This window comes from Dipodomys merriami, unplaced genomic scaffold (assembly GCF_024711535.1).
Source record: "Dipodomys merriami isolate MVZ:Mamm:240054 unplaced genomic scaffold, mDipMer1.0.p SCAF_25, whole genome shotgun sequence".
Lineage (NCBI taxonomy): Eukaryota > Metazoa > Chordata > Mammalia > Rodentia > Heteromyidae > Dipodomys > Dipodomys merriami.
The window spans coordinates 24473904-24494538 of NW_027203937.1; the positions used below are offsets into that span (position 1 = coordinate 24473904).

Here is a 20635-nt window from a genome sequence, read left to right on the forward strand (position 1 = left end):
CAGAGGGTCATAGCAAGAGGGAAGAACAGGAGAGCTAACCCATGGTTCCTAAAGCAGTGAGGAGAGCTGGGCAGGGCTGACAGGAAGCCAGATGCTTCTGGATGAACATGAGGCCTGAGGTCCATCTGAGGATGAGTGGATTGTTCCTCATCCTGTAAGTGTCACCAGGGCCTGGAGAAGGGGTATACAGTTCAATGGGCTCTGGTGGCTCATGGCTCTCATTGGGTCCTTTGCTGGAGGCTGGCAGTGGTCAAATAAATACCTGGGAGGCTACTGGCCCCTGTGGCACAAGGTAGGGCAAGGAGCCAGCCAGGTTCTGGCACTGGACTTAACCGTCTGGAAGCAGGATTCCCCAGGAGGCAGAAAGAGTCCAGAAGGGCTGCTGGTGGCCACGCCTAGTGCTGAGGAATTTCCTTCCTGGGGACTCCAGGACTTGGTGTGACATCATTTGAAGCATTACTGTTTTGTTAGTGAGGAAGACAAAGTCATCACAAATCAATTTGCAAGTTAGCATGAGCTTGCAGCCTTGAGCCCCAGCAGGAATGAAATCATCTTCTGGTGCCAGGGTGACAGGCCCAGAGTCCAGGCCTGAGACTGATGCTGAGCAGCCCTTTCCTGTAACAGGGATACAGATCTGTCCCATGCCAACAGCTGCTACCTGGGTGGCAACATGGGGCTTGGGGAAGGCGCTACATGGGGGATGGCTGGGGAGAGCATCTACTGCCCTGTGGCTCTGCAGAATGGCCTTTTCATCTCTTAGGGCCCCAAGTCCCAGTCTCTGATACTTAATTGTAAAATGGGAAGGTTGGACCCGTCTCTTCTCATTCTAGTGCTCCAGGTTCCTGACTCTCTGGAATATAATGTAGTTGTCTCTGTGACTCTCTTGGGTCACCTTCCTATGTTGGCTCATATGTCAGGCATTGAGTTTGGGTTATTGAAGACAGAAGGCTGCCCACCCCTCAATGATAATGTGGCTTGGTGCCATCCTTACTTCTGTGAGCTGTTGGAACCCCTGCAGTGTGTTCTGTGTCTGCTGGCATCTGTTTAATGTGCCACATACCTTGCAAACAGCCCACAGCAGATCATAGTGACTGCAGTGCGTGTGTCTGGAGTGCTATGTTGTGTCTCATGCAGAGACATGGGAAAGAAGAAGGTATATGTAATTAGAAACTGCTTAGTGGTCTCTGGCCAGCAGCAGTGATTAAGCATGGGTACCATGTACCTTGTGGACTCCGTCACCACTTGCCTCTCCAACTCACTACTGATATCTCCCACTGTTCCTTGTCCTTGGCTCTTAGAAAGAAAAGTTTCAAAATGATCCGGTCTCAGTCCCTGTCTCTGCAAATGCCGGTGCAGCAAGACTGGAAGGGTCCCCCAGTGGCCAGCCCGGCCCTGTCTCCTGCTGCCCCTGTCCCTGGAGCCACTTCCCAGCTCACACCAGCACCCTACGCTATGCCTGAGTATCAGCGGGTCACCATCAGTGGAGATTACTGTGCTGGGGTAAGGAGTGTGGGAATGTGTTATGGGCCTTCTGTGGGGTGGCCAGGGGCCCTTGGACCATTGGCTCGTATCTTTGAGGCTTGGTACAGCCTGTGAACGTCTAGGAGATGGTGGAGAAGAGGTGTAGGAGTCTGAAGAGAAGGTGCATCCTAGCACAGGCTGTGGTGTGTGTGTCTAGGGGACTGTCCCATCTCCATGTGGAGAGCCTAGGACTACAGGCTGGTATGTTGCCTGTGGACTGTAAATTCCATGTGTTCTGAAGGCCAGAACACTGCCATATTCACTAGTAGCTCACTGAGAAAGGTACCAGCTTGGGCTGTTTAGTGTTTCTTTTGTCCCATAGATTCAGTCATTGGCTAGTTTGTGTGAAATCAATTATGGCTGATTAAGCTCTTATTACAGGCTTCATATAGTATTCTTTTTTTATTTTTTAACAGTATCAAGACAATATTCTATTTTTTATTATTAAGTAGTTGTATAAGGGCTTACAATTCTATAAGTCAGGTTATGAGTACAATGCTTCTTGGGCAATGTTACCTTTTTTTCATTTCAACAATCTTTCCTCTCCTGTTTCTATTCTCAAGTTATGCAGTTCATATTTTACATCATGTGCATTGAGTATAATGACTACATTTGCTTACCCTTTCTCCTGCCATTCCTGTGGAGTCGTTATTATTATTATTATTATTATTATTATTATTATTTTGCCAGTTCTGAGGCTTGAACTCAGGGCCTGGGCACTGTCCCTGAGCTTCTTTTGCTCAGGGTTCTACTACTTGAGCCACAGCACCACTTCTAGCTTTTTCTGTTTATATAGTACTGAGGAATTGAACCCAGGGCTTCATGAATGCTAGGCAAGCACTCTACCACTGAGCCACATTCCCGGCCAGAGTCATTATTCTTAAATACAGACTAAACCCCCTCAACTAGGAAGAGTTGACTCAATTAGAAAGTCATCAAACTCCTCTCCCTTCCCTCCACCTTTAGAGATGTCATATCAATATAGAAAGAACTTCTTTGTACTTTTTAATGAGTGAATTGTATTCTACCCAATTTATGATACATTCCCACGGATGGGAATTTAAGTGAGAAACAATACAGGCCTTGTTTGAAGTTTAGCATCTTGACCAGGCCTTGGTCACCACGGGCAGGTGGACAGAGAGCTGGAAAGGGAGAGTGGAGGTGGGGCTGACTACAGGCTGAATGAGAGACATTAGCCTGGAGAGTTTCCACACTTCTTTCTACTAGTCTGGTGCATAATAGGGAAGAAATCCCTCACCCATGAAGTTCCTTTCCAGAGAGCTGCCTGACTGTAAGAAGCAGGCTAACCTTGTAGATTTCAGTGTGTGTGTGTGTGTGCCTGCCTGCAGGGGTCTACAATGCTCACAATCTTGATGTAATTGTTGTACCCCTGGGATCCTGAGCACCCTCTCTGAACTCCTTGACCATGGCTCTGTTAGTGGGCAGGGACATACCATCATCTAAGATGTTTGTGTCTGCTCAGAAGCCATCCTCTGGAAGGTACAAATGAGCACACTCCTGGGAGGGACACGTGACCAAAAGAGACCCTGGTCAACGTGCATGAGGAGGAAAGACATATGCCAACTTCCTCTCATCTGCAGGAATTTATCTGTGATGACTTATTTATACCTTGAGATCTCTGAAACAAACAATAAAAAGAAAGAATATGGCTTGCTCTGGATTTTCTCGTGTGAAAGTTAGGGTTCACATCCTCAGCAGGGATGGGGTCCAGGTTTTTGTCTTTTCCTCTGCTGGGTGCAGCAGCAGGCCTTCATTTTAACCAGAAGCCTGTGGGGTCTGCCTCCTCCCAGAAGCTTTAATTCTCTGTGTCTCTATATGGGGCCCCCCAAGACTACCTTCAGATTCAGTGACTTGCTAGAAAGACTCCCAGGATTCAGCATCCAGCTGTGCCCCAGCTGTGATGTCCAGAGGAAGGAGCCAAGCTTTGGAGGGGCCTCTCAGTGGGTTCACCAGAATCTGCCACTCTCAGCACCCATCCAGTGGCGCGGCACATGTGAAGTGTCGAATGATGCTCATTAGATCCTCAGCACCCAAGGATTTTTATTTGGTCTGTTCATATAACTGCACAACCTCAGATTCCATCTGTAGGACATCATGTGTCTAGCGCAAACAATACTGTCTAGACAGTTTATACTCTCATTGGTTAGGGAATGGTGAGAACTCTCTCTTGAAATCCAGGTTACCAGGTGTTGGCCAAGGCCAATCTTTCAAAAAGGAAGGCAGTCTCTGGTTTGCTGTGTGAACTCTCTCCTGCATCCCCCTGCTGCAGATTACTGTGGAGGACTATGAGCAGGCTGCCAAGAGCCTGGCCAAGGCCCTGGTGATCCGGGAGAAGTATGCGCGCCTTGCTTACCATCGCTTCCCCAGGACCACAGCCCAGTACCTGGGTCATCGGCGAGCTGACCCTGCCCTCCCAGAAGAAGTCCTCCCAGGTATGGAATCGTGGCTGGAGGTGGGATCCTTTGTGGTTCCTGCCCAGTGGTTGACCAGAATGTTTTGTTAGCTGCTTTCCCCAGGGGCATTTTTAGGTTGAGGCTTTGGTGTTGGCTTCTGCTACATGGATGTTTGCTGTCCCTCTCACAGGACTGGTTTTCTGTGTCCACTGTGCTTGGCCCTGTGTGGAGAGGGAGGGGTGAAGGACAGTCCCTCTTTATGGAGTCTGCCAGGGAGGTTGGCAGTGTCCTGAGGGAAGTTTAAAACAATGCATTCCAACCGGAAATGCTGTATAGTGGGGAAGATGGGTCAAATGGGAACAGGTACTTGTTTCCCAGGGTAGGGAAGTAGCTGTGGGGTCAGACATACCTGCATTCATAGTTAGGCTCTGCCAATTATTTGGACCTTAAACAAGATATTTCAGTTTAATGTGGGCTAGTAATGATGCCTACCACCTGGGCTGGGTGTTCGGTGTACTGGTGCAACTGTGGCCCCTTATGAGCATGTGTTCAATAAATGGTGGCTGCATGTATGCTGCTGGCTTCAAGGAGGAGGGCAGGAGAAGGCAGGGCAGCTGTGGAGGGGGTCGGGTGTCTATTTAGCCTACAAACAGGCTGGGGGCAGCACAGTCTTAAGTCATGCAAATGAGGACAATGAGAAGTCCCTGCATCTGCTATTCTCTTACTGAGAGAAGACACAGACACTTTCTTGAATATTCCTGGGGATCTCTAAAGAGCAAAGGAAGCTGAAACCTATCTCAGTTAAACTTAAAAAAAAAAAAGTGGGCTGGGAAGGTGGCTCAGTGGTAGAGCGCTTGCCATGCATGAGGCCCTGGGTTCGATTCCTCAGCACCACATAAGCAGGAAAAGCTGGAAGTGGTCGTGTGGCTCAAGTGGTAGAGTGCTAGCCTTGAGCTGAAGAGCTGAGGGACAGTGCCCAGGCCCAGAGTTCAGGTCCCAGGACTGACAGAAAATAAATAAATAAATAAAATTATATATATAAATATATAATTATATATATAAATAAATAAAATTATATATATGTGTGTATACATATACATATACATATATATATATAGTGTAGCCTTGTGTTCAGGAGCGTTCTGGGTCATGGGACACAGCAGTGAACACAAATCCACCTCCATGCTGAGTAGAGAAGACTTGTAATTCCCAAGGTGGGACACATATTCTTTTAACAGTGCTAAGTGGTAAGAAGACAGAATAGAGCAGGACAGAGGAGGAGACTGGACTTTAGATACCAGGGTAGGACTTGCTTTTGAGCTTAGGGAAGCTTACAAGGTCACGGATGCCTGGTTCTCATTCTGTCCTGTTTTGCAGACTTCCACCCTCCGCCTCAGCCCCAGGAAGACCCTTACTGCCTGGAGGGTGCACCCCCCAACTTGGGCTACCTGGTCCGAATGCAGGAGGGCATCCTCTTTGTGTATGATAATGAGAAGATGCTGGAGCGCCAGGAGCCCCACAGCCTCCCCTACCCCGACCTGGAGACCTACACTGTGGACATGAGCCACATCCTGGCGCTCATCACAGATGGCCCCACGTAAGCCAGCTTTCCCTACCTCCCCTGCAGTTACGTGGCTGCCATGTTATAGCAGCAGGCTCCCTCATGGGCTGGTGTATTATTGGAGTTGTTACTGCCTGTCCCTTCTTCATGCATACATGTGGAGCTTCTGTCTGCTGGCGGCTACTTGTGTATTTTAAAGTGGCTGCCACTCCCGGCCCCAGCAAGCTAACAGCCTCTCAGAGAGCTGTCAGCTGGTGGCAAGGCTGAATGAGGCAGAGTGGGTATAGATGAGGACTCTTGCGTCAGGTCTTGAGTTCTCCTTTCTGGAGGGTCATATACAGGAGCCGAGGGCTTGAGCCATCCTGGTGGGCAGCTGCATTGACTGCTCACTTTTGGGTGGGCACTTGAGCCAATCAGTGATGGAGGTTCAGGGATCATCTGTGCCCTGGTGGCTTTGGGGGTGGCTGTGCCAGGTGTGTGTGTAGGGAGTCTGGGAAGGGAGGGCACTGTCACATTGTGGACCTTCTTCCTTTCATGCTCCTGACTTTTTATTTTTCTGGGAATAGCGTGATACTGGTCTGCAGGGGTTGATTGGGCCTGAGGTAGGCAGGCAGTGTGGCTCTTAGTCTGCGCTGATCTTAGGGCTGAATTAAGAACTGGAAGGGGAAGGGGTGGTTTCTGGGAGACCCTCCTCAGCCAGGCAAGTGGGAAGTGGTTGTCAAGAACACAAAGTCCTGGGGCCTGGCTTAGCCTACAGACATGGCACTATTGTGGGTTAGTGGTTGTTCTATAGGAAGGCCTAAGTGACCAGATGGGGAAGCAGCTGCTGGTTGCATGGGGAAGCAGGGTGACATGAACTGTGATCAGTTCCATGGTGGTGGACTCAGACATAAGGCTGTAGCCACAACAGTGAGCCCCCTACCTTTGCTGGGTAAGAAAACTTCTCTACTTGTAGGTACCTTTTCCCAGGAGGTAGGAGCCTAGAGGCTTGAACCTCACAGCGATTTCTGTCTCAGTGCCCAACACACTACACTCCTAATCTGTCCCTGATTCAGAATATTCTCCTCTTTCCCTGAAGCCTTAGTGTTGAAAGGACCTTGGGATTGGGGAAATTTAGCCTTGGGATGGTGGTATCCCCAGGGAGGGGAGTGTGCCTTATAGTTTGATCGTAGTGTTGAGATTCTGAGCAATTAATTCCTTCTTTAAGGGATTCAAGGTCCCTGAGGATGGGTGGGGGAAAAAAGGGAGTGGATAGAGGAGGGAGACTTAACAAGGTCCCACTCTGCTAAGAGTCAGGCCCTTTCACAGGCCCACACCAAGTTAGCCTGGGGTATGGTTGTGTGTGTGTGTGTTCATTTATTCTTTCTTTCCTTTCCCTCTCCTCTCTTTCTCCCTCTCCCTTCTTGTTTTCCTCCCTCCTTCTCTCTCTCTCCCTTCCTTCCTTCCTTCTTTCCTGCCCGCCCCCTTTCTTTCTTTCTGCTGATACTGGGCTTGAACTCAGGACCTTGTTCTTTTACTTGGATTTTTGGCTCTAGGCTGGTATTCTATTTCTACCACTTAAGCTACAGCTTTACTTTTGGCATTTTGCTAGTTAATTGGAGATAAGTGTCTCAGAGTTTTCTGCTTGGGCTGGCTTTGAACCTTGATCCCCAGATCTCAACCTCCCGAGTAGCTAGGATTATAGGCGTGAGCCACTAGTGCCCGCATTGTTGCCTTCTTCGTATATATTCATCAGGTAGTTGTTAATGTGAGTGGAAGCTCATGAGCATTTGCCTAAATACACAGAGCTACAAGTCAGCTCCATGGCTGACTCCCTGCTCACACTCTGATGACAATGAAATGCTGGCCAGCTCAGCTGGTTCCATGGAAAGCTGGAAGCTTACCTACCCTGGAGGTCTCCAAACAGAGTTTGATGGAATGTCTCAACTGTTTCTCTCTCCCCATTCTGCAGGAAAACCTATTGTCACCGGCGATTGAACTTTCTAGAATCCAAGTTCAGCCTTCATGAGATGTTAAATGAAATGTCTGAGTTCAAAGAGTTGAAGAGTAACCCTCACCGAGACTTCTACAATGTGAGAAAGGTTCGTGACAGCCAGTGCTTAAGGCACTCACTGGGCAGCCCTGCTGCTCTGGGGCCAGGGCCCTGTGACGGTGAACATCAGGGCTCCTGGCTAAGGTGGCCCTGAGGGCAGGAGGAGCATGATGTGTAGATGATGTGTGCCCTCCTGCTGCTGTGCCTCAGACAGCCTGGTACCTCTCCAGGGCCACGTCATTCATCTTCTTCCTTGGGTGAAGGGTATATAGCCTGCTAATGACTCAGAGCAGTTGAGCACAGGCTGCTTTAGGAAAGGAGATGTGTTAGATTCATCATGGAGGGAAGAAGCTGTTAGGACCTCAGGACTTGGGAGTTGGTGGTTTTGCATCCTTGGGAATCAGGTGCCTTAAAGAAAAGCTACCATGGGGCTATCTCTGTCCCTTTTCTACGTACCAAGTGCCCGAGTGGCTCTGGTTCCCCCACCTGCTAGAGTGGCAGCAAGCCAGGTATGTACAAATGGTCTTGACCTCCAGCGTTTCCACTTTCTTGCAGTTTAGCAGCACAGTGAGGCACAGGGTCAGGGCTGAGCATGAGCATTTGATGATGAGCAAGAGGCATTTCTTGCTTGTTACCTCAGGGATAGCTATTATGACAGGAGAGACTTTCAGTGTGTGGTAAAGGGCAGGTTAAGTGTTGTAGATAGAAGGAGGAATAGGGGATGAAATGCGGTGTTCTCATGGCAGGCCATTGCATGGACAAATGCTAGGAGAGAGCAGATAGAGTTTGAATAGTCCATGGACATGACTGGGGGTGGCTGGAGCTTCAGGTGTCAGGGAAAAGGAAGGTGTGGGGGAGGCTGCAGAGGTATGGAAGGTTCTAGATCATGTGGGGACCCGTAGGCTTCTCAGAGAAAGAGGGTCTATAGACTCCCACTTGGCTGGGACCAAGAGCCTTCAGATATGAGAGCTTGGCTCATGGGCTCTGAGAAGCTTCTGGAAGTGTCAGGGGTCATGTGTTAGATGCCACCTCCTGGGCAGCCTGACACTTTCACCATGAGGACCATTTGCTCCTTCTTTGTGAGGCTTACGTGTAGATATAGGTGGGTACCTGTGTAACCGTAAGAACCTCTCAGCCCTGCCTGAGGCAGCCTTGTGCCCAGCACATGCCCTGGCAGGTATCCCAAGAACATTCTCACCCAGCCTAGTGCAGCCCTGCCCTCTGCAGGTGTGAATGTTCTGGGCCTGCCTGTTTCCTACTGCCTGGAGCCGGGCAGTTTGCTCTCAGCACTGGCTCCTGCACTGTTTGCTTCTGAGGTGGCTGGGGCCAGTCTCGGCTGCTCCCCAGCCACAGTGGGGGAAAGAATCCTAATGTGGGGCTGTGGTTACATATTACAACCAATCCTTGAGGTTTCCTGAGGGTTAATAAAGTGTCGGTGGACAGGAATGACCTTGACACTGTCAATGTGGCACAGCAGCCTCTTTTCTGTCACCACCATTGTCAGTCCATAAACAAGGCCCAGGGCTGCTGAGTGAGGCCCATGCTTACTCCTCTTCCCCTCCTCCTCCCCCCCCTCCCCCGCCCCCCCCCCTGTAGATAGAGGAGCATCCTGGGTGCTGGCTGCTTTATCTCACTCTCAAAGCCTACTGGCGGAGGACTGGCTTTCTAAAATCCAGTGTGGCGGGGAGAGGGGAGCTTCCTGTTTCTCAGGTGGCTGTTGGTGCTACTGGGGTGGGTCCTGTTAGCTCAGGTCCCAGGCACCTGCCAGCTCAGGGTGGAAATGCTACATCTTGGGTGAAAGCAGGGAATGCACTTAGACCTTGTAGTGATCAAAAACAGTGACTGCCAAAGAAAGCTCCGTGTGTGTGTGTGTGTGTGTGTGTGTGTGTGTGTGTGTGTGTGTGTGTGTGTGTGTGTGTGTGTGTGTGTGTGTGTGTGTGTGTGTGTGTGTGTGTGTGTGTGTGTGTGTGTGTGTGTGTGTGTGTGTGTGTGTGTGTGTGTGTGTGTGTGTGTGTGTGTGTGTGTGTGTGTGAGAGATAGGGCTTGAACTCAGGGCCTAGGCTCTGTCTCTGAGTTTCTCTGTTAACCTTTAGCATCCACCACTTGAGCCAAAGCTCCACTTCCAGATCTTTGGTTGTTACTTGAAGATAAGAGTCTCACAGACCTTCCTGCTTAGGCTAGCCTTGAACTGTGATCCTCAGATCTCAGCCTGCTGAATGGTTAGGATTATAGACATGGGATGCCAGTGCCTGGCCAATGAAAGCCATTTTGACTTTTTTTTTCCCTAAAAGTAATCACCTTTGAGGCTCAGAAGTTCAGTTTCGGGGCTTCCTGGATTGTCTAGTTGTTTTCCTCTTGTGACTCATGGGGTAGGGACAGTGTGAACCCCTGTGGTGTGTCATGGGTGAGCTAGAAGCCACAACCAGAAGCCCATAATGTGCTGAGTCGTGCTGAGGTAGTAGGGCCAGACTGTATCCTGTTGAGCTAAGCTAGGGTGTCCCATGTGAGCTCAGCCTCGTCCCTGAGATCTGCAGCCTTTGGGAATAGTTTAGCTTCCAGTGCTTGGAGTTGCTTCTGCAGTCTGACTTTCTGGGAAGAGTGGCAGGGCTAATGGTAGGAAGGACCCTGATGAGTGAGCGGAGTGTCTCTTGACAAAGGCTGGCTGGGATAGTGCACACAGAGGTCCACTAGATCAAATATCTGGTTTGGCATGCTTAAGAGATGACCAACCAGCTGTGGACAGCATTTGCTGGCCTGAAGACAGTGCTGCTTCACCCTAGCCCTGGCAGAGAGCCCCGCCAGCCACAGCAGCAACTTGATAGTCAAGCTGGTGGCTGAGAACAGTGCTTGGCCTCTCTTAGGCCACTTGGGCTCATGGAAAGTGACGTCAGGCCACCCTCAAGTAGCCAGGTGGAGCCGGGCGCTGGTGGCTCACGCCTGTAATCCTAGCTACTCAGGAGGCTGAGATCTGAGGATCGTGGTTCAAAGCCAGCCCGGGCAGGAGAGACCATGAGACTCCTATCTCCAATAAACCACCAGAAAACCGGAAGTGGCACTGAAGCTCAAGTGGTAGAGCGCTTGCCTTGAGCTGAAGAGCTGAGGGACAGTGCCCAGGCCCAGAGTTCAAGCCCCACGACTGACAAAAAAAAAAAAAAAAGTAGCCAGGTGGCTGTCCTGGAGGGGAGCACAGTGAAAAGAGTGAGTAGGGATGAGCGGGCTGAGGAAATGAAGGGACCAGGTATCAGCAGGGCCCTTACCCTAAGATTAATAACAGAAACAAATTAGGTTAAAAATGGATCCTTTCTAGCTTCTGTGTGGAGAGAGTGATTGAACCAGTGCAGCAGAAGCAGCAAGGCCAGTTACACGCTCATTGTGGATTCAGGAGTGAGAGCCTGAAGACTTGACTTGTGTGGTAGCCCTGAGGTTGGAGAATGCTGTGTACATTTGAGATCTGTATGAAAGGAGAACTGATGGGCCTGACAGTTGTGGAGGGAGGGTGGAAGAGGAAGGGGAGGGTTGAGAAGGACTCCTAGAGTTTCTAGTGTGAACAGCTGGGTGCCAGATGTGCCATTTCCTGCGAGTAGGAAGCTTGGTAGAGGCTCAGGTTAGGGTCAAACTGAGGGCATCCTGGATTGGCATGTGCTGTGTGTCCATGGCCCAGATGGTGCTGAGGCTATGTCTTCCACATGGAGGGCTTGTTGCCAGGGAAGGTGGCCTGGCTCACCACCCCGTGGGCACTGTGTTCCAGGTGGACACGCACATCCACGCAGCAGCCTGCATGAACCAGAAGCACTTGCTGCGTTTCATCAAACACACATACCAGACGGAGCCCGACAGGACTGTGGCTGAGAAGCTAGGCCGGAAGATCACCCTTCGGCAGGTGTTTGACAGCCTGCACATGGACCCCTACGACCTCACTGTGGATTCACTGGACGTCCACGCAGTGAGTGAGCCTCTGCCCTGGGTGTCTGTAGCAGAAAGCACCTGGATTGGGAATTTGGCCCCTGGAGAAAGGGCCATGTTGCGCTTAGAGAGTGACCAGCTAGAGAAGCAACTCTTTCTGTTTATGGAGGGACTTTAGGGAGTTTGATATCAGAGGCTAACAGGGCTTGGAGCGACTGTGGGACAGAGGAGGAATACATGACCTGGTGTCAGAGGGGTCCAAGTTCTAATCTCATTTCTACCTCACAGGAGTTATATGCTTTTTTTTTTTTTTTAATTTTTTTATTGTAGAGATACTATACAGAGGGTTACAGTTACATGAGTGAGGTAATGAGTACACTTCCTCTTGAACATTGTTACCCCCTCCATTGTTTTCCCCCTACCATCCCCTCCCTCCCTCCCTTCCCCAAGGTTCTTTTTTTTTTTTTTTGATTGTGATTAAGTGATTACTTAATTTCCGGAAATTCACAGTATTGTGGAATAATGATGCTCATTTAAAGTCACAAGTTCATTCTAACTTTCCTGGAGCAAATTGTCTATCACAGTCTGTAATATATAACGGTGCTCATATGTTATATACCATATATGTGATCAGCAGCATGGGGTTCAACCAGATGAGTGGGAGTTCTTTGTTTCTTAAGTCCTGTTAGTTTTGTCATATCACCTAACATTTTGGATTTATCATCCACTTATCAGGGAGACCATGTACTGTTTGTCTCTTCGTTCTTGGCTTACTTCGCTCAACATGATTCCTTCTAGCTCCATCCATTTCCCTGCAAATGCCATTATTTTGTCATTTCTAATGGCTGCATAATATTCCATTGTGTATAGATACCACAATTTTTGGATCCATTCATCTGTGGTGGGGCATCTAGGTTGTTTCCATATCCTAGCTATTGCGAACAGTGCTGCAATAAACATGGAGGTGCACGTGTCCTTGTATATTGGTTCCTGTTGTTCAGGGTAGATGCCTAGAAGTGGTATGACTGGGTCGTATGGGAGGTCAATCTTTAGCTTTCTAAGGACCCTCCAGACTGCTTTCCAAAGTGGTTGTATGAGTGTACATTCCCACCAGCAGTGTAATAGCGTTCCTCGTTCTCCACATCCCCTCCAGCATTTGTCGTTGGCTGATTTGTGGATGTGGGACATTCTGACTGGGGGTAAGGTGGTATCTCAGGGTTGTCTTTATTTGCATTTCCTTCACCACCAGGGATGATGAACATTTCCTCATGTGTTTTTTTGCCATTTTTATTTCTTCATTTGAGAAGTCCCTCTTTAGTTCCCTTGCCCATTTAGTAATTGGTTTGTTAGGTTTGGGAGGGATTAGTTTCTTGAGTTCCCTGTATATACAGGATGTTAACCCCTTGTCTGATATATTGCTGGTAAATATTTTTTCCCAATTAGTTGGTTGTCTTTCTAGCTTGGTTGCGATAGTTTTATCTGTGCAGAAGCTTTTTATTTTAAGGTAGTCCCATTTATCAAGTCTCTCTCCAATTTGTTGTGACCCTGGGACTCTGTTCAGGAAGTTCCTTCCTGTGCCTATTAGTTCAAGAGTCTCTCCTACTCTGTCCTGCAGTAGTTTCAGAGATTCAGGTTTAATGTTAAGGTCTTTAATCCATTTTGAGTTGATGTTGGTGCGTGGTGATAGGCTGGGGTCCACTTTTAGTTTTCTGCATGTGGCTGCCCAGTTTTCCCAGCACCAGCGGTTGAAGAGGCTGTGTTTCTTCCATTGTATGTCTTTGGCTCCTTTGTTGAATATCAGCTGGCTGTAGGCCTGTGGATTTATTTCTGGATCTTCTATTCTGTTCCATTGGTCTTCGGGTCTGTTTTTGTGCCAGTACCATGCTGTCTTTGTTATTATAGCTCTGTAGTAGAGTTTGAAGTTCGGCATGGATAGCCCTCCCATATTGTCTTTATCCCCTAGAATTGTTTTGGCTATTCTAGGTCTTTTGTTGTTCCATATGAATTTTTGGACTGTTTTCTATATTTCAGTGATGTACGTCATTGGGATTTTAATAGGAATTGCGTTGAATTTGTATATTAGTTTTGGAAGTATTAGCATCTTTACTATATTAAGTCGGCCTATCCAGGAGCATGGGAGGTCTTTCCATTTCCTAGTGTCTTCTGCAATTTCTTTCTTTAACTTTTTATAGTTCTCATTAAATAGTTCTTTTACATCTTTGGTTAGGTTAATTCCTAAATATTTTATTTTTCGGGAGGTTATTGTGAATGGGGTTGCTCCCTTTATTTCCCTCTCTTCCTGTACATTATCAGTGTATAGGAAGGCAACTGATTTTTGTGGGTTTATTTTGTATCCTGCTATTTTGCCGAAGTGATTTATGATTTCTAAGAGTTTGGGGATGGAGTTTTTGGGATCGTGGAGGTATAGTATCATGTCGTCTGCAAAAAGGGATAGTTTAACTTCTTCTTTCCCTATGCGGATCCCTTTAATGTCTTTTTCTTGCCTTATTGCCCTGGCTAAGGGTTCTAGGACTATATTGAAGAGGAGTGGAGACAGTGGGCATCCTTGCCTTGTTCCTGATTTTAGGAGAATTGGTTGTAGCTTTTCCCCATTAAGTATAATATTGGCTATTGGTCTGTCATAAATGGCTTTTATTGTTTTTAGAAATGTTCCTTCTATTCCTATTTTCTCCAGAGCTTTTAGCATGAATGAATGTTGAATTTTTTCAAAGGCTTTTTCTGCATCTGTAGCGATAATCATGTGATTCTTGACCTTGGCTCTGTTGATATGTTGGATTACATTTATTGACTTACGTATGTTAAACCATCCCTGTGTCTCTGGGATGAAGCCTACCTGGTCATAGTGAATTATTTTTTTTATGTGTTTCTGGATTCTGTTAGCTAGAATCTTGTTAAGGATCTTTGCATCTGTGTTCATCAAGGAGATTGGCCTGTAATTCTCCTTTTTGGTTGGGTCTTTGCCTGGTTTGGGGATGAGTGTGATATTGGCTTCGTAGAATGAGTTTGGGATAGCTCCTTCCTTCTCTGTTTCTCTGAAGAGCTTGAGGATTATGGGTATTAGTTCTTGTTTAAAGGTCTTATAGAATTCTGCTGTGAATCCATCTGGTCCTGGGCTTTTTTTTGTTGGAAGACTTTTGATAGCTTCCTGTATCTCATTATAGGATATTGGCTTATTTAATTGGTTAACTTCTTCTTTGCTCAGTTTGGGCAACTTGTATTTCTCTAAAAATGCATCCATTTCTGCCCGATTTTCTTCCTTTAGAGAGTATAGCTTTTGAAAGTAGTCTGTTAGAATTGTTTGGATATCTTGGGTACGTGTGGTGATGTTTCCCGTGGCATCCCTAATCCTATTAATATGGGTTTCCTCTCTTCTTTTTTTAATTAATCTAGCCAATGGGCCATCAATTTTGTTTATTTTTTCAAAGAACCAGCTTTTTGTTTGGTTTATTTTGGTTATGGTTTTCTGATTTTCTAATTGGTTAATCTCTGCTTTTAATTTGGTTATCTGGCTTCGTCTAGTAGCTTTAGGTCCCATTTTTTCTTGTTTTTCTAGCTGTTTTAATTGCAACATGAGATTATTTACTTGGTCTGTCTCCATTCTCTTGATATGGGCACTGAGGGCAATAAATTTGCCCCTCAGGACTGCTTTTGCTGTGTCCCACAAGTTTCTTTGTGAGGTGTTTTCATTTTCATTGAGTTGTAGGAAATGCTTTATTTCTTCTCTGATCTATTCTGTTATCCAGGCATTGTTAAGGAGTGTGCTGTTCAATTTCCATGTATTAGAGAAATTTCTGCGGTATGCTTTGTTATTGAGAGCTAGCTTGATTCCACTGTGGTCAGATAGGATACAGGGGATTATGTCAATCCCTTTGTATTTGCTTAAGTTCCTTGCATGAACTATGATATGGTCTATTTTGGAGAAAGTTCCGTGAGCTGCTGAAGAATGTGTACTGTGTTGTTTTGGGGTGAAATACTCGGTAGATGTCAGTTAATTCCGCATGAAGTATGGCCTCTCTTAATTCGGTAGCTTCTTTGCCAATCCTCTGGTTGGTAGACCTGTCCTTTGGTGAGAGTGGTGTGTTAAAGTCTCCTAGTATTATCGTATTGGGATCTATTTTATTCTGTAAGTTTGAGAGCATTTGTTTGACATATCTGGGTGCACCAATATTTGGGGCATATAAGTTGATGATGGTTATATCCTCCTTTTGGATTGTTCCCTTTATTAATATGTAGTGTCCGTCCTTGTCTTTCTGTACTGATTTTAATGAAAAGTTTATTTTGTCAGATATCAGGATAGCTACACCTGCTTTCTTACTGGGGGCGTTTGATTGGTAGATCCTTTTCCACCCCTTCACTCTGAGTTTGTTTGTATGTTTGGCTGAGAGGTGGGTCTCCTGAAGGCAACAGATGGATGGGTCTTGTTTTCTGATCCAGTCCTCAGTTCGTTTTCTTTTAATTGGCGAATTCAGCCCATTTATATTAAGAGAAAGTATAGAGAGATGCATTGTTGTCCCTGCCATTCTGTTTTCCTAAGTTTTTCTTTTTTCCTTTCCTCCTGTGCTTGCTCAGTTAGACTTTGAGTAACGCCTGTTTGGGGCAGGCCCCAGTTCCTGGCTGCTTTCTTCAGGTTGTGTCCCCCCTCTTAGAATTCTTTGTAATGCTGGCTTAATGTTTATGTATTCATTTAGTTTTTCTTTGCTATTAAAAGTTTTCAGTTCTCCATCGAATGTGAATGCTAGCTTTGCCGGGTAGATCAGTCTGGGTTGGCAGTTATTGGCTCTCAGGGCTCGTATGGTGCTTTCCCAGGCTTTTCTTGCATTCATTGTTTGTGTGGAGAGATCTGCAGTAATTCTTATTTTTTTCCCATTGTAGTATAGCTCCTTCTTCATTTTTGCTGCATGCAGGATTGTTTCCTTATTATTCAGATCTATCATTTTTACTATAATGTGTCTAGAAGTGTTTCTCCTGGGGTCTTGCTTGTTGGGTGTTTGATAAGCTTTTGTGATGTAGTTAAGATGGTCGTTTTTGAGGTGGGGAAAATTTTCATTGATTATATTGTTAAATAGGTGTTGCATTCCCTTGCTCTGGAATTCCTCACCTTCGTCCACTCCAATTATGCGAAGGTTAAATTTTTTAGCATTATCTGCTTGCTCTTGAATATCCCTTTGGTTTAATTTGAGTGATTTTTCCATATCTGTCACTTTTTGGTCCAGTTGGTGTATTCTGTCTTCTGTATCTGACACTCTACCTTCCATTTCATTCACTCTGTTGACAGTGGCTTCTATTGTGGTTTGCATGGAGGACATGGATCCCTTTATGGATTCAATGTTGGTTCTCAGAGTACTGATCTCACCTCTCAATGAGGTATGCATTACCTCTAATTTGGCGTTTATCTCACTTCTTACTGAGGTTTGTGCAGCTTCTATTTTTGCATGCATCTCTTGTTTGATACCCTGTATCTCTTTGGATAGTTCATCCTTGTGCTCTTTCAATTTCTGATCAATTTCTCGCTTTATTTCTTGAGTCATTGCCTCCAGCAACCCTTGGAAGTAGCCTTTGTCTTCCATTCCTGCTTTGCTCCCACTGGGGCTCTCCCCCGTGTGGCGGCTGGCTTTTGAGGTGAGCTTGCTGTCCTGGGTGGTAGTAAACCTTGTGATTTTTCTCTGTGATTTTCGCATGGAGGTTCAGGAGACTGCTCTTCAATTTTGTTTTGGTGTGTCTGTCTTTGCTTGGTTGCTGATTCTGTATTGGTAGAGAGAGTCTGTGCCTGATCTGGGTTCTGTTGGGAGCCTATTTCCAGCTGCTATTCTGACTTACTTAGGATTCTCAGCTCTCTGCTGTAGATTGCTGGCAGTTCCCGCCTTTGGAAGGGTTGAGCAGCCTAGACTGCTTGTGTTTGCTCCTACGGGTGCTCTTGTGAAGAACAGATGCTCTGGATGCACTCTTCCAAATGCTGGAGTCTGCTATGGGCTCCTGATGTGTTTTTGTTTGTTTGTTTGGGGCTGGTTGTGGGCTTGAACTCTAGGTTTGGGTGCTGTCCCTCAGCTTTTCAGCTCAAGGCTGGCACCCTACCGTTTGAGCCACAGCACCACTTCTGACCCTTTTTGCTTTTGTGATGCTGAGGAATCAGATCCAGGGCCTCATACATCCAAGACTATCACTCTATTGCTGAGCCGCCTTAACAGTCTGAGCTCCTGCTTACTATCAGGTGCTGGCAGCCTGTGTTGCCCAATTCCCAGTCTAGGGTATATGGGTGGAGTTTTGGTGGGGTTTGGGCTTCTCTTGTCCTGGGCCTCCAGGTCTTTTGTTGTCACAGGCGTGCTTCCTGGGGAGTGTTGTTTCCTGGTTTTCTCCCCTCTGTTGAGGCGTATGCTCAGCTTTTTACTTCAATTGGGAGGAGTTGGTTGTGTTGTTCAGGCGCCGGATCCCCGGGCCTGGTTCCGGCCCCAGCCTGGAGCGCGCTTGTTAGGCCTGTGCTGATGTGTATACCACCTAGGTTATGCAGCCTGGAGCGCACTCGTCACTCGTTAGGCCTGTGCTGATGTGTATACCACCTAGGTTATACAGCCTGGGGGACACAGTTCAAATTTCTTCTACTGTTGGTAGTCTTGACCCAGGGGCGCTGTTCCTGGCTTGGGCATTTAAGCTCCCTTCCAGGGGTGCTCTTGCTCTAGCCTGGCCAGCTGAGTGTGCTCCACGGTCTGGTGGAGCTCTCAAACAGTTCCCAGTTTTAGTGGGTCCTGTGGTCCGGGTGTTGGGGTAGGGAGTCTAGGTCAGGGTCTGGGGATTCCCTCCAGCTCTGGTCTCCCTTGAGGGATACACTTCCCCTGTGGGGTACTCACCCTGGAGCTGGTTGTTTCTGTGTGGTGTAGGTCGTCAGTTGTTGTTGCAATCTGGGCTGGGTTGGGCGGTGGTCGCTCTGTGTGATTCTTTTCTGTCTCTGCCTCTGTTGAAGCTGTCGGGTCAGGAGTGTCCACGCTCAGGCAGCTTCTTCGCGGTACCTCTGGGGCCCGAGTGGCCCTGCCGGGTCGTTGCGATCGTGATCGGGCGGGCGGGTGGTCTGCAGACAGGTCCCTTTGTCGCGCTGCTGATGCCAAGCGGCTTTGGCGGGATGGAGCCTCTCTGCTCGGGTGGAGAGTGAGGGGTGGGGGTGGGATCCTCGTGGAGACTCCCGGCTGGTAGGTTTCTCTGTTCCTGGCGATCTGCTGTTCTGCAAACCAGTACCTGATGATCTGAAAGCGGCCCCCTGTGTCTCTGCTGTGTCTCTGGGGCTCCCGCAGCCCCCGCCGGGCCGGCTGGCCGGCGGCTTGGCGCACTGCCGCACGGCCAGTAAAGGTTGGGGGAGGGGTCTTCGCTTTTCTCTGTTCTGAAATTCTTCTTTTCCTCTCTTTCTTTTTTTGTTATTCTCCGCCTCTGGTTTTTCTCTGAGTGTTCGTCTTTTTGTTGTTGTAGGTCTCTTGGGGAGATTAAGCGTTGGAACTCGAACTCTCTTTTTGGTTGGAGAGAGCTGTGGCGTTTCCCTACTGCCCCGTCGCCATCTTGGTCCCCCCTCGAGTTATATGCTTTTAAGCAACTCACTTGAACTTTTATTTCCTTGCCTATAAAATGGTGATTCAATATGGCAGGTCCTCAAAAATTTAGCTGTAGAAATACCATATAACCCAGGACTTCCAACCCTGGGCCCACACTCCAAAGAATTAGAGGCGGGGACTGGAGTGCACACTTTCACACAAATGTTCACACAGCACTACTCACAGTAACCAAAAGGTGGAAATAACCCAGTGCTCAACAGAGGAAGAGCAACCAAAATGTGGTAGATATACACACAGTGGAATATTAGCCTTAAAAAAGATGGAAGTCTTTTATAGTTGGTGATGCACTGGCCTCAAATTATCTGCTCTCACAGCTGGCCATGCTCCTCACCAGGGTTCCTTGGAGCACAGGGTCTTGGATACACTTTCATAGAGCACTCTCCAAAGGCCCGGACTGAGGGAATATGGTCCTGGCCGTCAGAAACTGCAGGCTTTCATACATGAAGCCACGGGGATCACTGTTCAGTGTGGACACACATAAGGGTGCCTGGTAAGTCTGCAGAGGGGAATGTGTTTGGCAGCTATGAGCAGTCTCCTTCCTCCAGGGTCGGCAGACATTCCATCGATTTGACAAGTTCAACTCCAAATACAATCCTGTGGGGGCCAGTGAGCTGCGTGACTTGTATTTGAAGACTGAAAACTACCTAGGCGGAGAGTACTTTGCTCGAATGGTCAAGGTGAGTGAGTCCTCTGCCTCTCCAGGTCCTCCTCAGACACCTGATGGCATCTGCTGTAAAGAATGGGAGCTTGCATAGCCTGGGGTCCCTTCCCTTACCCAAATGCATCTTTAGTCACCTTTTTAGTAGCTGAGGCCAGCTCTGAGGAGCCCATGTGCTCAAGTCTTTGGGCCTTGTTCCTCAGCATAGGCAGCCAGCCAGTGCTGCGCTTGCCAGTTTCAGGGAAGAGGGGAGGACATCTATCCTGGAAGAGTTCACAGCCTTCTGGTACCCTGCCATTTCTGTTTGGAGCTTGAATTTGGCAGGGTGCGGGTTGGCTGTGTATAGACATGGCTGCTGCCTGGCCTGATTCCACAAGGTGAAGATGCAGACCCACAGCTTTCATCCCAGAAGGAACCTGTGCTGGGGGTGGGTACCTACATGGCGGCGTGGGGGATATAGATCTACCGGCCTGACTGCCTTCAGCTAGTTGGCCAAGTGAGCCTTGAGCCCAACTGGGGGCTGGGTCTCCTGTGTAGCTGGGAGGCTCTTGGGTTGACCTGGTTCTTTTTGGTACCAGGAGGTGGCCCGGGAGCTGGAAGAGAGCAAGTACCAGTACTCAGAGCCACGCCTCTCCATCTATGGCCGAAGTCCCGAAGAATGGCCCAACCTAGCCCGATGGTTTATCCAGCACAAGGTCTACTCACCCAACATGCGCTGGATCATCCAGGTGCCCCGGATCTAGTAAGCATAATCTTCCCGAATCCTCTAGAGAGGTGATCCTGTCTGTCCTGCATGGGCACCTGTGCACACTAGAGAGGGGCAGGCCTATTCCTGTGCCAGCTTTGGCCTCCCTCCTTTCCCTAGGGAGGAGTGATTGGCATGAGATTTCCACTCTTGTTCTTTGAAGAACACATGTGTATATGTGTGCCAAG

The 20635-nt window shown here is 47.9% G+C and overlaps 1 protein-coding gene across 6 annotated transcripts in view; it reads left to right on the plus strand.

Annotated features, from left to right (window-relative positions):
• Ampd3 (adenosine monophosphate deaminase 3) overlaps positions 1-20635 on the plus strand; it is a 51958-nt gene that overhangs the window by 18489 nt on the left and 12834 nt on the right. For all 6 annotated transcript variants that reach the window (XM_070035300.1, XM_070035294.1, XM_070035297.1 and 3 more), the window contains exons 3-9: positions 1299-1500; positions 3812-3974; positions 5313-5532; positions 7448-7577; positions 11277-11471; positions 19590-19721; positions 20281-20444. In XM_070035300.1, the coding sequence (XP_069891401.1) occupies positions 1299-1500; positions 3812-3974; positions 5313-5532; positions 7448-7577; positions 11277-11471; positions 19590-19721; positions 20281-20444 (1206 nt within the window). The remainder of the gene's footprint in view (positions 1-1298; positions 1501-3811; positions 3975-5312; positions 5533-7447; positions 7578-11276; positions 11472-19589; positions 19722-20280; positions 20445-20635) is intronic.